The following is a 16,841-nucleotide window of genomic DNA, read 5'->3' as shown; positions in this document are numbered from 1 at the left end:
TCAACCCATCCTGGTCATATTATCAACCTGTCCTGGTCATATTATCAACCCATCCTGGTCATATTATCAACCCATCCTGGTCATATTATCAACCCATCCTTGTCATATCAACCCATCCTGGTTATATTAACAGCCCATCCTTGTCATATTATCAACCCATCCTGGTTATATTATCAACCCATCCTGGTCATATTATCAACCTGTTCTGGTTATATTATCAACCCATCCTGGTCATATTATTAATCCATCCTGGTCATATTATCAACCCATCCTTGTCATATCAACCCATCCTGGTCATTTTATCAACCCATCCTGGTTATTTTATCAACCCATCCTGGTTATATTATCAACCCATCCTGGTCATATTATCAACCCATCCTGGTCATATTATCAACCCATCCTGGTCATATTATCAACCTGTTCTGTTATATTATCAACCCATCCTGGTCATATTATTAATCCATCCTGGTCATATCAACCCATCCTGGTCATATTATCAACCCATCCTTGTCATATCAACCCATCCTGGTTATATTAACAGCCCATCCTTGTCATATTATCAACCCATCCTGGTCATATTATCAACCCATCCTGGTTATATTATCAACCCATCCTGGTTATATTATCAACCCATCCTGGTCATATTATCAACCCATCCTGGTCATATTATCAACCCATCCTGGTCATATTATCAACCCATCCTTGTCATATCCACCCATCCTGGTTATATTATCAACCTGTCCTGGTCATATTATCAACCCATCCTGGTCATATTATCAACCTGTTCTGGTTATATTATCAACCCATCCTGGTCATATTATTAATCCATCCTGGTCATATTATCAACCCATCCTGGTCATATTATCAACCCATCCTGGTCATATTATCAACCCATCCTGGTCATATTATCAACCCATCCTGGTTATATTATCAACCCATCCTTGTCATATCAACCCATCCTGGTTATATTAACAGCCCATCCTTGTCATATTATCAACCCATCCTGGTCATATTATCAACCTGTTCTGGTTATATTATCAACCCATCCTGGTCATATTATCAACCTGTTCTGGTTATATTATCAACCCATCCTGGTCATATTATCAACCCATCCTGGTCATATTATCAACCCATCCTGGTTATATTATCAACCTGTCCTGGTCATATTATCAACCCATCCTGGTCATATTATCAACCCATCCTGGTCATATTATCAACCCATCCTTGTCATATCAACCCATCCTGGTTATATTAACAGCCCATCCTTGTCATATTATCAACCCATCCTGGTCATATTATCAACCTGTTCTGGTTATATTATCAACCCATCCTGGTCATATTATCAACCTGTTCTGGTTATATTATCAACCCATCCTGGTCATATTATCAACCTGTCCTGGTCATATTATCAACCCATCCTGGTCATATTATCAACCCATCCTGGTCATATTATCAACCCATCCTTGTCATATCAACCCATCCTGGTTATATTAACAGCCCATCCTTGTCATATTATCAACCCATCCTGGTTATATTATCAACCCATCCTGGTCATATTATCAACCTGTTCTGGTTATATTATCAACCCATCCTGGTCATATTATTAATCCATCCTGGTCATATTATCAACCCATCCTGGTCATATTATCAACCCATCCTTGTCATATCCACCCATCCTGGTTATATTATCAACCTGTCCTGGTCATATTATCAACCCATCCTGGTCATATTATCAACCTGTTCTGGTTATATTATCAACCCATCCTGGTCATATTATTAATCCATCCTGGTCATATTATCAACCCATCCTGGTCATATTATCAACCCATCCTGGTCATATTATCAACCCATCCTGGTCATATTATCAACCCATCCTTGTCATATCAACCCATCCTGGTTATATTAACAGCCCATCCTTGTCATATTATCAACCCATCCTGGTTATATTATCAACCCATCCTGGTCATATTATCAACCTGTTCTGGTTATATTATCAACCCATCCTGGTCATATTATTAATCCATCCTGGTCATATTATCAACCCATCCTTGTCATATCAACCCATCCTGGTCATTTTATCAACCCATCCTGGTTATATTATCAACCCATCCTGGTCATATTATCAACCCATCCTGGTCATATTATTAATCCATCCTGGTCATATCAACCCATCCTGGTCATATTATCAACCCATCCTTGTCATATCAACCCATCCTGGTTATATTATCAACCCATCCTGGTCATATTATCAACCCATCCTGGTCATATTATCAACCCATCCTTGTCATATCAACCCATCCTGGTTATATTAACAGCCCATCCTTGTCATATTATCAACCCATCCTGGTCATATTATCAACCCATCCTGGTTATATTATCAACCCATCCTGGTTATATTATCAACCCATCCTGGTCATATTATCAACCCATCCTGGTCATATTATCAACCCATCCTGGTCATATTATCAACCCATCCTTGTCATATCCACCCATCCTGGTTATATTATCAACCCATCCTGGTCATATTATCAACCTGTTCTGTTATATTATCAACCCATCCTGGTCATATTATTAATCCATCCTGGTCATATCAACCCATCCTGGTCATATTATCAACCCATCCTTGTCATATCAACCCATCCTGGTTATATTAACAGCCCATCCTTGTCATATTATCAACCCATCCTGGTCATATTATCAACCCATCCTGGTTATATTATCAACCCATCCTGGTTATATTATCAACCCATCCTGGTCATATTATCAACCCATCCTGGTCATATTATCAACCCATCCTGGTCATATTATCAACCCATCCTTGTCATATCCACCCATCCTGGTTATATTATCAACCTGTCCTGGTCATATTATCAACCCATCCTGGTCATATTATCAACCTGTTCTGGTTATATTATCAACCCATCCTGGTCATATTATTAATCCATCCTGGTCATATTATCAACCCATCCTGGTCATATTATCAACCCATCCTGGTCATATTATCAACCCATCCTGGTCATATTATCAACCCATCCTGGTTATATTATCAACCCATCCTTGTCATATCAACCCATCCTGGTTATATTAACAGCCCATCCTTGTCATATTATCAACCCATCCTGGTCATATTATCAACCTGTTCTGGTTATATTATCAACCCATCCTGGTCATATTATCAACCTGTTCTGGTTATATTATCAACCCATCCTGGTCATATTATCAACCCATCCTGGTCATATTATCAACCCATCCTGGTTATATTATCAACCTGTCCTGGTCATATTATCAACCCATCCTGGTCATATTATCAACCCATCCTGGTCATATTATCAACCCATCCTTGTCATATCAACCCATCCTGGTTATATTAACAGCCCATCCTTGTCATATTATCAACCCATCCTGGTCATATTATCAACCTGTTCTGGTTATATTATCAACCCATCCTGGTCATATTATCAACCTGTTCTGGTTATATTATCAACCCATCCTGGTCATATTATCAACCTGTCCTGGTCATATTATCAACCCATCCTGGTCATATTATCAACCCATCCTGGTCATATTATCAACCCATCCTTGTCATATCAACCCATCCTGGTTATATTAACAGCCCATCCTTGTCATATTATCAACCCATCCTGGTTATATTATCAACCCATCCTGGTCATATTATCAACCTGTTCTGGTTATATTATCAACCCATCCTGGTCATATTATTAATCCATCCTGGTCATATTATCAACCCATCCTGGTCATATTATCAACCCATCCTTGTCATATCCACCCATCCTGGTTATATTATCAACCAGTCCTGGTCATATTATCAACCCATCCTGGTCATATTATCAACCTGTTCTGGTTATATTATCAACCCATCCTGGTCATATTATTAATCCATCCTGGTCATATTATCAACCCATCCTGGTCATATTATCAACCCATCCTGGTCATATTATCAACCCATCCTGGTCATATTATCAACCCATCCTTGTCATATCCACCCATCCTGGTTATATTATCAACCCATCCTGGTCATATTATCAACCCATCCTGGTCATATTATCAACCCATCCTGGTCATATTATCAACCCATCCTGGTTATATTATCAACCTGTCCTGGTCATATTATCAACCCATCCTGGTCATATTATCAACCCATCCTGGTCATATTATCAACCTGTTCTGGTTATATTATCAACCCATCCTGGTCATATTATCAACCTGTCCTGGTCATATTATCAACCCATCCAGGTCATATTATCACCCCATCCTGGTCATATTATCAACCCATCCTTGTCATATCAACCCATCCTGGTTATATTAACAGCCCATCCTTGTCATATTATCAACCCATCCTGGTTATATTATCAACCCATCCTGGTCATATTATCAACCTGTTCTGGTTATATTATCAACCCATCCTGGTCATATTATTAATCCATCCTGGTCATATTATCAACCCATCCTTGTCATATCAACCCATCCTGGTCATTTTATCAACCCATCCTGGTTATATTATCAACCCATCCTGGTCATATTATCAACCCATCCTGGTCATATTATCAACCCATCCTGGTTATATTATCAACCCATCCTGGTTATATTATCAACCCATCCTGGTCATATTATCAACCCATCCTGGTCATATTATCAACCCATCCTGGTCATATTATCAACCCATCCTTGTCATATCCACCCATCCTGGTTATATTATCAACCTGTCCTGGTCATATTATCAACCCATCCTGGTCATATTATCAACCTGTTCTGGTTATATTATCAACCCATCCTGGTCATATTATTAATCCATCCTGGTCATATTATCAACCCATCCTGGTCATATTATCAACCCATCCTGGTCATATTATCAACCCATCCTGGTCATATTATCAACCCATCCTGGTTATATTATCAACCCATCCTTGTCATATCAACCCATCCTGGTTATATTAACAGCCCATCCTTGTCATATTATCAACCCATCCTGGTCATATTATCAACCTGTTCTGGTTATATTATCAACCCATCCTGGTCATATTATCAACCTGTTCTGGTTATATTATCAACCCATCCTGGTCATATTATCAACCCATCCTGGTCATATTATCAACCCATCCTGGTCATATTATCAACCCATCCTGGTTATATTATCAACCTGTCCTGGTCATATTATCAACCCATCCTGGTCATATTATCAACCCATCCTGGTCATATTATCAACCTGTTCTGGTTATATTATCAACCCATCCTGGTCATATTATCAACCTGTCCTGGTCATATTATCAACCCATCCAGGTCATATTATCACCCCATCCTGGTCATATTATCAACCCATCCTTGTCATATCAACCCATCCTGGTTATATTAACAGCCCATCCTTGTCATATTATCAACCCATCCTGGTTATATTATCAACCCATCCTGGTCATATTATCAACCTGTTCTGGTTATATTATCAACCCATCCTGGTCATATTATTAATCCATCCTGGTCATATTATCAACCCATCCTTGTCATATCAACCCATCCTGGTCATTTTATCAACCCATCCTGGTTATATTATCAACCCATCCTGGTCATATTATCAACCCATCCTGGTCATATTATCAACCCATCCTGGTTATATTATCAACCCATCCTGGTTATATTATCAACCCATCCTGGTCATATTATCAACCCATCCTGGTCATATTATCAACCCATCCTGGTCATATTATCAACCCATCCTTGTCATATCCACCCATCCTGGTTATATTATCAACCCATCCTGGTCATATTATCAACCCATCCTGGTCATATTATCAACCTGTTCTGGTTATATTATCAACCCATCCTGGTCATATTATTAATCCATCCTGGTCATATTATCAACCCATCCTGGTCATATTATCAACCCATCCTGGTCATATTATCAACCCATCCTGGTCATATTATCAACCCATCCTGGTTATATTATCAACCCATCCTTGTCATATCAACCCATCCTGGTTATATTAACAGCCCATCCTTGTCATATTATCAACCCATCCTGGTCATATTATCAACCTGTTCTGGTTATATTATCAACCCATCCTGGTCATATTATCAACCTGTTCTGGTTATATTATCAACCCATCCTGGTCATATTATCAACCCATCCTGGTCATATTATCAACCCATCCTGGTCATATTATCAACCCATCCTGGTCATATTATCAACCCATCCTGGTCATATTATCAACCCATCCTGGTCATATTATCAACCCATCCTGGTCATATTATCAACCCATCCTGGTCATATTATCAACCCATCCTGGTTATATTATCAACCTGTCCTGGTCATATTATCAACCCATCCTGGTCATATTATCAACCCATCCTGGTCATATTATCAACCCATCCTGGTCATATTATCAACCCATCCTGGTCATATTATCAACCCATCCTTGTCATATCCACCCATCCTGGTTATATTATCAACCCATCCTGGTCATATTATCAACCCATCCTGGTCATATTATCAACCCATCCTGGTCATATTATCAACCCATCCTGGTTATATTATCAACCTGTCCTGGTTATATTATCAACCCATCCTGGTCATATTATCAACCCATCCTGGTCATATTATCAACCCATCCTGGTTATATTATCAACCTGTCCTGGTCATATTATCAACCCATCCTGGTCATATTATCAACCCATCCTGGTCATATTATCAACCCATCCTTGTCATATCAACCCATCCTGGTTATATTAACAGCCCATCCTTGTCATATTATCAACCCATCCTGGTCATATTATCAACCCATCCTGGTTATATTATCAACCTGTCCTGGTCATATTATCAACCCATCCTGGTCATATTATCAACCCATCCTGGTCATATTATCAACCCATCCTTGTCATATCAACCCATCCTGGTTATATTAACAGCCCATCCTTGTCATATTATCAACCCATCCTGGTCATATTATCAACCTGTTCTGGTTATATTATCAACCCATCCTGGTCATATTATCAACCTGTTCTGGTTATATTATCAACCCATCCTGGTCATATTATCAACCTGTCCTGGTCATATTATCAACCCATCCTGGTCATATTATCAACCCATCCTGGTCATATTATCAACCCATCCTGGTCATATTATCAACCCATCCTGGTCATATTATCAACCCATCCTGGTCATATTATCAACCCATCCTTGTCATATCCACCCATCCTGGTTATATTATCAACCCATCCTGGTCATATTATCAACCCATCCTGGTCATATTATCAACCCATCCTGGTCATATTATCAACCCATCCTGGTTATATTATCAACCTGTCCTGGTTATATTATCAACCCATCCTGGTCATATTATCAACCCATCCTGGTCATATTATCAACCCATCCTGGTTATATTATCAACCTGTCCTGGTCATATTATCAACCCATCCTGGTCATATTATCAACCCATCCTGGTCATATTATCAACCCATCCTTGTCATATCAACCCATCCTGGTTATATTAACAGCCCATCCTTGTCATATTATCAACCCATCCTGGTCATATTATCAACCCATCCTGGTTATATTATCAACCTGTCCTGGTCATATTATCAACCCATCCTGGTCATATTATCAACCCATCCTGGTCATATTATCAACCCATCCTTGTCATATCAACCCATCCTGGTTATATTAACAGCCCATCCTTGTCATATTATCAACCCATCCTGGTCATATTATCAACCTGTCCTGGTTATATTATCAACCCATCCTGGTCATATTATCAACCTGTTCTGGTTATATTATCAACCCATCCTGGTCATATTATCAACCTGTCCTGGTCATATTATCAACCCATCCTGGTCATATTATCAACCCATCCTGGTCATATTATCAACCCATCCTTGTCATATCAACCCATCCTGGTTATATTAACAGCCCATCCTTGTCATATTATCAACCCATCCTGGTTATATTATCAACCCATCCTGGTCATATTATCAACCTGTTCTGGTTATATTATCAACCCATCCTGGTCATATTATTAATCCATCCTGGTCATATTATCAACCCATCCTGGTCATATTATCAACCCATCCTGGTCATATTATCAACCCATCCTGGTCATATTATCAACCCATCCTTGTCATATCCACCCATCCTGGTTATATTATCAACCCATCCTGGTCATATTATCAACCCATCCTGGTCATATTATCAACCCATCCTGGTCATATTATCAACCCATCCTGGTTATATTATCAACCTGTCCTGGTCATATTATCAACCCATCCTGGTCATATTATCAACCCATCCTGGTCATATTATCAACCCATCCTTGTCATATCAACCCATCCTGGTTATATTAACAGCCCATCCTTGTCATATTATCAACCCATCCTGGTCATATTATCAACCTGTTCTGGTTATATTATCAACCCATCCTGGTCATATTATCAACCTGTTCTGGTTATATTATCAACCCATCCTGGTCATATTATCAACCTGTCCTGGTCATATTATCAACCCATCCTGGTCATATTATCAACCCATCCTGGTCATATTATCAACCCATCCTTGTCATATCAACCCATCCTGGTTATATTAACAGCCCATCCTTGTCATATTATCAACCCATCCTGGTTATATTATCAACCCATCCTGGTCATATTATCAACCTGTTCTGGTTATATTATCAACCCATCCTGGTCATATTATTAATCCATCCTGGTCATATTATCAACCCATCCTGGTCATATTATCAACCCATCCTTGTCATATCCACCCATCCTGGTTATATTATCAACCTGTCCTGGTCATATTATCAACCCATCCTGGTCATATTATCAACCTGTTCTGGTTATATTATCAACCCATCCTGGTCATATTATTAATCCATCCTGGTCATATTATCAACCCATCCTGGTCATATTATCAACCCATCCTGGTCATATTATCAACCCATCCTGGTCATATTATCAACCCATCCTTGTCATATCCACCCATCCTGGTCATATTATCAACCCATCCTTGTCATATCAACCCATCCTGGTTATATTAACAGCCCATCCTTGTCATATTATCAACCCATCCTGGTCATATTATCAACCCATCCTGGTTATATTATCAACCCATCCTGGTTATATTATCAACCCATCCTGGTCATATTATCAACCCATCCTGGTCATATTATCAACCCATCCTGGTCATATTATCAACCCATCCTTGTCATATCCACCCATCCTGGTTATATTATCAACCTGTCCTGGTCATATTATCAACCCATCCTGGTCATATTATCAACCTGTTCTGGTTATATTATCAACCCATCCTGGTCATATCAACCCATCCTGGTTATATTAACAGCCCATCCTTGTCATATTATCAACCCATCCTGGTCATATTATCAACCCATCCTGGTTATATTATCAACCCATCCTGGTTATATTATCAACCCATCCTGGTCATATTATCAACCCATCCTGGTCATATTATCAACCCATCCTGGTCATATTATCAACCCATCCTTGTCATATCCACCCATCCTGGTTATATTATCAACCTGTCCTGGTCATATTATCAACCCATCCTGGTCATATTATCAACCTGTTCTGGTTATATTATCAACCCATCCTGGTCATATTATCAATCCATCCTGGTCATATTATCAACCCATCCTGGTCATATTATCAACCCATCCTGGTCATATTATCAACCCATCCTTGTCATATCCACCCATCCTGGTTATATTATCAACCCATCCTGGTCATATTATCAACCCATCCTGGTCATATTATCAACCCATCCTGGTCATATTATCAACCCATCCTGGTTATATTATCAACCTGTCCTGGTCATATTATCAACCCATCCTGGTCATATTATCAACCCATCCTGGTCATATTATCAACCCATCCTTGTCATATCAACCCATCCTGGTTATATTAACAGCCCATCCTGGTCATATTATCAACCCATCCTGGTCATATTATCAACCCATCCTTGTCATATTCAACCCATCCTGGTCATATTATCAACCCATCCTGGTCATATTATCAACCCATCCTGGTCATATTATCAACCCATCCTGGTCATATTATCAACCCATCCTGGTTATATTATCAACCTGTCCTGGTCATATTATCAACCCATCCTGGTCATATTATCAACCCATCCTGGTCATATTATCAACCCATCCTGGTTATATTAACAGCCCATCCTTGTCATATTATCAACCCATCCTGGTCATATTATCAACCTGTTCTGGTTATATTATCAACCCATCCTGGTCATATTATCAACCTGTCCTGGTCATATTATCAACCCATCCTGGTCATATTATCAACCCATCCTGGTCATATTATCAACCCATCCTTGTCATATCAACCCATCCTGGTTATATTAACAGCCCATCCTTGTCATATTATCAACCCATCCTGGTCATATTATCAACCTGTTCTGGTTATATTATCAACCCATCCTGGTCATATTATCAACCTGTTCTGGTTATATTATCAACCCATCCTGGTCATATTATCAACCTGTCCTGGTCATATTATCAACCCATCCTGGTCATATTATCAACCCATCCTGGTCATATTATCAACCCATCCTTGTCATATCAACCCATCCTGGTTATATTAACAGCCCATCCTTGTCATATTATCAACCCATCCTGGTCATATTATCAACCTGTTCTGGTTATATTATCAACCCATCCTGGTCATATTATCAACCTGTTCTGGTTATATTATCAACCCATCCTGGTCATATTATCAACCCATCCTGGTCATATTATCAACCCATCCTTGTCATATCCACCCATCCTGGTTATATTATCAACCCATCCTGGTCATATTATCAACCCATCCTGGTCATATTATCAACCCATCCTGGTCATATTATCAACCCATCCTTGTCATATCAACCCATCCTGGTTATATTAACAGCCCATCCTTGTCATATTATCAACCCATCCTGGTCATATTATCAACCTGTTCTGGTTATATTATCAACCCATCCTGGTCATATTATCAACCTGTTCTGGTTATATTATCAACCCATCCTGGTCATATTATCAACCTGTTCTGGTTATATTATCAACCCATCCTGGTCATATTATCAACCCATCCTGGTCATATTATCAACCCATCCTTGTCATATCAACCCATCCTGGTTATATTAACAGCCCATCCTGGTCATATTATCAACCCATCCTGGTTATATTATCAACCCATCCTGGTCATATTATCAACCTGTTCTGGTTATATTATCAACCCATCCTGGTCATATTATCAACCTGTTCTGGTTATATTATCAACCCATCCTGGTCATATTATCAACCCATCCTGGTCATATTATCAACCCATCCTGGTCATATTATCAACCCATCCTTGTCATATCAACCCATCCTGGTTATATTAACAGCCCATCCTGGTCATATTATCAACCCATCCTGGTCATATTATCAACCTGTTCTGGTTATATTATCAACCCATCCTGGTCATATTATCAACCCATCCTGGTCATATTATCAACCCATCCTGGTCATATTATCAACCCATCCTTGTCATATCAACCCATCCTGGTTATATTAACAGCCCATCCTGGTCATATTATCAACCCATCCTGGTCATATTATCAACATGTTCTGGTTATATTATCAACCCATCCTGGTCATATTATTAATCCATCCTGGTTATATTATCAACCCATCCTGGTCATATTATCAACCCATCCTGGTTATATTATCAACCCATCCTGGTCATATTATCAACCTGTTCTGGTTATATTATCAACCCATCCTGGTCATATTATCAACCCATCCTGGTCATATTATTAATCCATCCTGGACATATTATCAACCCATCCTGGTTGTTGCTATTAGATCCATTAGTTTGTAATGGAGATTTTAATCTCTGTCACGTCTGGAATCTCTCTCGTTAGATGTGCTGTTTAGAACGATGTTTTCTCACTAATTGCATTTCGGAAAATGTTTGAAAATGACTTTTTTTCTTAGCTGCTTCATTACAGGAGTTGATTGTTCAGTAGTACAGCAATTTATTTGACCATGCTGGTCATTTATGAACATTTTAACATCTTGACCATGTTCTGTTATAATATCCACCCTGCACAGCCAGAAGAGGACTGGCCACCCCTCATAGCCTGGTTCCTCTCTAGGTTTCTTCCTAGGTTTTTGGCCTTTCTAGGGAGTTTTTCCTAGCCACCGTGCTTCTTTCGCATGCATTGCTTGCTGTTTGGGGTTTTAGGCTGGGTTTCTGTACAGCACTTTGAGAATATCAGCTGATGTACGAAGGGCTATATAAAAATAAATTTGATTTGATTAGTAGACTGTAATCTTTAGACTGTTAGGCCATAATCTTGGTATTGTTTCATCTTTCCATTAAAACTCTTAGTGAAACATGGCTGTTCCATCTATAGTATTTTCTGTTATTCACTTCATTTTACTGTTTTGGAAAAATGTATTGACCGGTTTAATGAGCGTCAGTTAGTTGGTGTTACGAACCGGCTCAGAGTTCGCATCAAAAGGGAGACAACGTGGAGAATCAAAATATATATTTATTAAATAAAGTAAACTAGGTAATTAACAATGGTGTGTGTGTAATCAGTAGTGTAAGTGAGTGCTTGCATGCATAAATGTAATAATGCAGGGTGTTGAAGGGTGCCAAAGCAAACAACCAAAAAGCCACAAGTACCACAACCAAAAAAAAACACCAAAAAACTATGTGTCTGCATGGAGAGAGTCTCCACAATGACAGTGGAAGAGGTCTATTTATCCTGGGACACACCCGGGGGCCCAGGTGTTTCCCATGTAGCTGACGACCCTCCCAACTCCACCCACCGGCATCCTAATAAGGAAACAAGAGGAAAGAGAGAGAATACGGCAGACAGAGTGGGAGGGTCGTCACAGTTGGCATCATCCCTAATCTATTTCATGGGTATGACAGTCCAGAACCCATTGTCCTGGTACTGCTTCTTCATGGACCGGGGTTGTTTTTAGGGGTGAAACGGGTTGACAAGCTTCCCCTTTGACTTGTAGAAGAAATGCGGCTTGAAGGACTATGTTTGAGGGCGATTCTCCACTGGGCCCATATCCCATTCAAGAATTCTTGTTTATAGTTTTTGATTATTATTATTTGTGTATTTGTTTGCCGTTTTTGCTGCGCTGTTAGCAGCTAGTAACATAAGCATGTTGGCTGCCCCATTAGGAGGTAGTAACACAACCGTTTTGGCTTCACCAGCTCAGTCTTTCTCTCTCTCACATCTCCCCATTTACATTCTCTCTGTAATCGACTCAGTTTTCCAGAATCACTGGAGGACATGCCGGACTACCCTCCGTTCATCTCCATCGGTGATTGGCTGGACTCCATCAAGATGAGCCAATACAAGAACCAGTTTCTGGCAGCAGGATTCACCACCCTGGACTCTGTCTCCACCATGAGTATAGAGTGAGTAGATCAGGAGATACCGGATGCTTCTCAAATAGCAGCCTGGTCCCTATATTCTGACCAGAGATGATTTATTTAGTCAATATAACTTCAATCTACTGTGTATTATTGAGTTCATCTCATTTATTTATTTTAATTTTATTTTTTACAATATAAAGCCCTCCACATACAAATGACCCTCACCAACATCCACATCATCACCCTGCCCAGCCCCTCACCAACATCACCCTGCCCCTCACCAACATCACCCTGCCCAGCCCCTTACCAACATCACCCTGCCCAGCCCCTCACCAATATCACCCTGCTCAGCCCCTCACCAACATCACCCAGCCCCTCACCAACATCACCCAGCCCCTCACCAACATCACCCAACCCCTCACCAACATCACCCTGCCTAGCCCCTCACCAACATCACCCTGCCCTGCCCAGCCCCTCACCAACATCACCCTACCCCTCACCAACATCACCCTGCCCAGACCCTCACCAACATCACCTGCTCTGCCCCTCACCAACATCACCTGCTCTGCCCCTCACCAACATCACCCTGCCCAGACCCTCACCAACATCACCCTGCCCCTCACCAACATCACCTGCTCTGCCCCTCACCAATATCACCCTGCCCCTCACCAACATCACCCTGCTCAGCCCCTCACCAACATCACCTGCCCTGCCCCTCACCAACATCACCCTGTCCTGCCCCTCACCAACATCACCCTGCCCAGCCCCTCACCAACATCACCCTGCCCAGCCCCTCACCAACATCACCCTGCCCCTCACCAATATCACCCTGCTCAGCCCCTCACCAACATCACCCTGCTCAGCCCCTCACCAACATCACCCAGCCCCTCACCAACATCACCCTGCTCAGCCCCTCACCAATATCACCCTGCCCCTCACCAATATCACCCTGCCCCTCACCAACATCACCCTGCTCAGCCCCTCACCAAAATCACCCTGCCCAGCCCCTCACCAACATCACGCTGCCCAGCCCCTCACCAACATCACCCTGCCCAGACCCTCACCAACAGTTAACCTGACTCATATAGTGTCTGTATCTCCTCTAAACAGTTAACCTGACTCATATAGTGTCTGTATCTCCTCTAAACAGTTAACCTAACTCATATAGTGACTGTATCTCCTCTAAACAGTTAACCTGACTCATATAGTGACTGTATCTCCTCTAAACAGTTAACCTGACTCATATAGTGTCTGTATCTCCTCTAAACAGTTAACCTAACTCATATAGTGACTGTATCTCCTCTAAACAGTTAACCTGACTCATATAGTGTCTGTATCTCCTCTAAACAGTTAACCTGACTCATATAGTGTCTGTATCTCTTGTCCTCAGGGACATCAGGCGTATCGGTGTGTCTCTGATTGGCCACCAGAGGAGGATGGTGAGCAGCATTCAGAGTCTCCGTCTACAGTTCCTCACCGTCCAACACAACGGATTCCACAACTAAACCAACCCCCCCCAACAGTCTAGGACTGCACAGACAGACAGAGAGGCCTGGGTGTGTTCATTCGGGACACACCAAACGGAAAGAAAACAAACTGAAACAGAGAGCGATTACCCGAACTCGTTCAATAAGAAACGCTTGCTTCTGAACTTCTAGATATTCTCCCGGCGGACTGGTGAACTGTGTTACCCATGGACTACTATCATGGCGTCTATCCCTGATCCAGAAGACTTGGGGATGGAAGTAGTTTCAGCCCACGTCCTAAACAGCACCCTATTTCCTTTATGGTGCAGCGTTTAGAACAGACACATGCGGTATGAAGCACACGGAGAGACAAGTGTACTGATGGGTCTTCCTCTAATCAAGTGGACGGAGACCGACTGAAACAAGACTCTCAGTTTAGAGACCACTACTTTTGACAAAATGGGATGATAAAATGTGTCTTATTTATTTCCTTGTTCATTTATCAAGCAGCAGTTCACTGGAGATTCTGACAAACTGGAAGAGAAAGGACAATGTGGAGGAGATTCTGACCAACTGGAATAGAAAGGACAATGTGGAGGAGATTCTGATCAACTGGAATAGAAAGGACAATGTGGAGGAGATTCTGATCAACTGGAAGAGAAAGGACAATGTGGAGGAGATTCTGATCAACTGGAAGAGAAAGGACAATGTGGAGGAGATTCTGATCAACTGGAATAAAAATGACAATGCGGAAGAGATTTTGGAGCAAAAGAGAAGACAAATGAATGTCATCTGATTTTATAAATGTATAGTCCATCATCAACCATAATATATATGATGTATTTGTGCAAAAGTAATGTTCTGTGAAAAAGACTTGTTTAGTTTGAATAGACAGCCTTGTTTAGTTTGAATAGACATCCTTGTATAGTTTGAATAGACAGCCTTGTATAGTTTGAATAGACAGCCTTGTTTAGTTTCAATAGACAGCCTTGTTTAGTTTGAATAGACAGCCTTGTTTAGTTTGAATAGACATCCTTGTTTAGTTTGAACAGACATCTTTGTTTAGTTTTCATCCACAATCTATATCTTTACTCAGCAATATGCAGTTTCCTTAGCTGACAAGTCTGTTTCTGCTATGTCACACTTCGTCACTCATTGCCCTGCCTTGTTTGGCTTGACAAGGACAAAGTAGTCAAGGGCAACAACAGATCTGGGACCAGGCTACAGTTTCCTCACTTTATAGAACACAAAGAAGAGTGCAGCTCAACTCCACAACAAATCACCAACCGAAAACAACCTCAAGACGTACCATAAGAAACACTTTACTTTGACTGCAGTACAATCCATAGTGCTTGAGCATCGAGAACAGGGCTCTCCAGCCCTGTTCCTGGAGAGATACCTTCCTGTAGGTTTTAACTCCAACCCTGTTCCTGGAGAACATACCTTCCTGTAGGTTTACACGCCAACCCTGTTCCTGGAGAGCTACCCTCCTGTAGGTTTACACTCCAACCCTGTTCCTGGAGAGATAACCTCCTGGAGGTTTTAACTCCAACCCTGTTCCTGGAGAGCTACCCTCCTGTAGGTTTTAACTCCAACCCTGTTCCTGGAGAGATACCCTCCTGTAGGTTTTAACTCCAACCCTGTTCCTGGAGAGATACCCTCCTGGAGGTTTTAACTCCAACCCTGTTCCTGGAAAGATACCCTCCTGAAGCGAAAACCTTCTGGACGGTAGCTATTCAGGAACAGGGTTGGAGAGGCCTGAATATTCTATATTTTTCTGTCCTGTTGTTCTGGGATGAGGTACTAATGTAGGTTAATGTATTAGGGACCAAGGGCCGTTGGAAAACACGATGGAACCATGGTAGTAAATACAAAACTTTAACTTTAAATAGACTCAGACAACACATCAATATACACACTGACAGGTTAAATAGACTCAGACAGATACAACACATCAATATACACACT

The 16,841-nt window shown here is 41.0% G+C and overlaps 1 protein-coding gene across 1 annotated transcript in view; it reads left to right on the top strand.

Annotated features, from left to right (window-relative positions):
- Positions 1–16,316, top strand: part of LOC106591674 (ephrin type-A receptor 4a) — a gene marked incomplete at its 5' end in the record, with an annotated part of 69,918 nt that extends 53,602 nt beyond the window's left edge. Inside the window, 2 exons of the mRNA XM_045714015.1 lie at positions 13,300–13,449; positions 14,798–16,316. Of these exons, the coding sequence (XP_045569971.1) occupies positions 13,300–13,449; positions 14,798–14,912 (265 nt within the window). The remainder of the gene's footprint in view (positions 1–13,299; positions 13,450–14,797) is intronic.
- Positions 16,317–16,841: the final 525 nt, after the last annotated feature.

The sequence above is a fragment of the Salmo salar genome, unplaced genomic scaffold (assembly GCF_905237065.1).
Source record: "Salmo salar unplaced genomic scaffold, Ssal_v3.1, whole genome shotgun sequence".
In the NCBI taxonomy this organism is placed as follows: domain Eukaryota; kingdom Metazoa; phylum Chordata; class Actinopteri; order Salmoniformes; family Salmonidae; genus Salmo; species Salmo salar.
The sequence above is the reverse complement of the archived record's forward strand: the minus strand, read 5'-3'. Positions and strand labels throughout refer to the sequence as shown.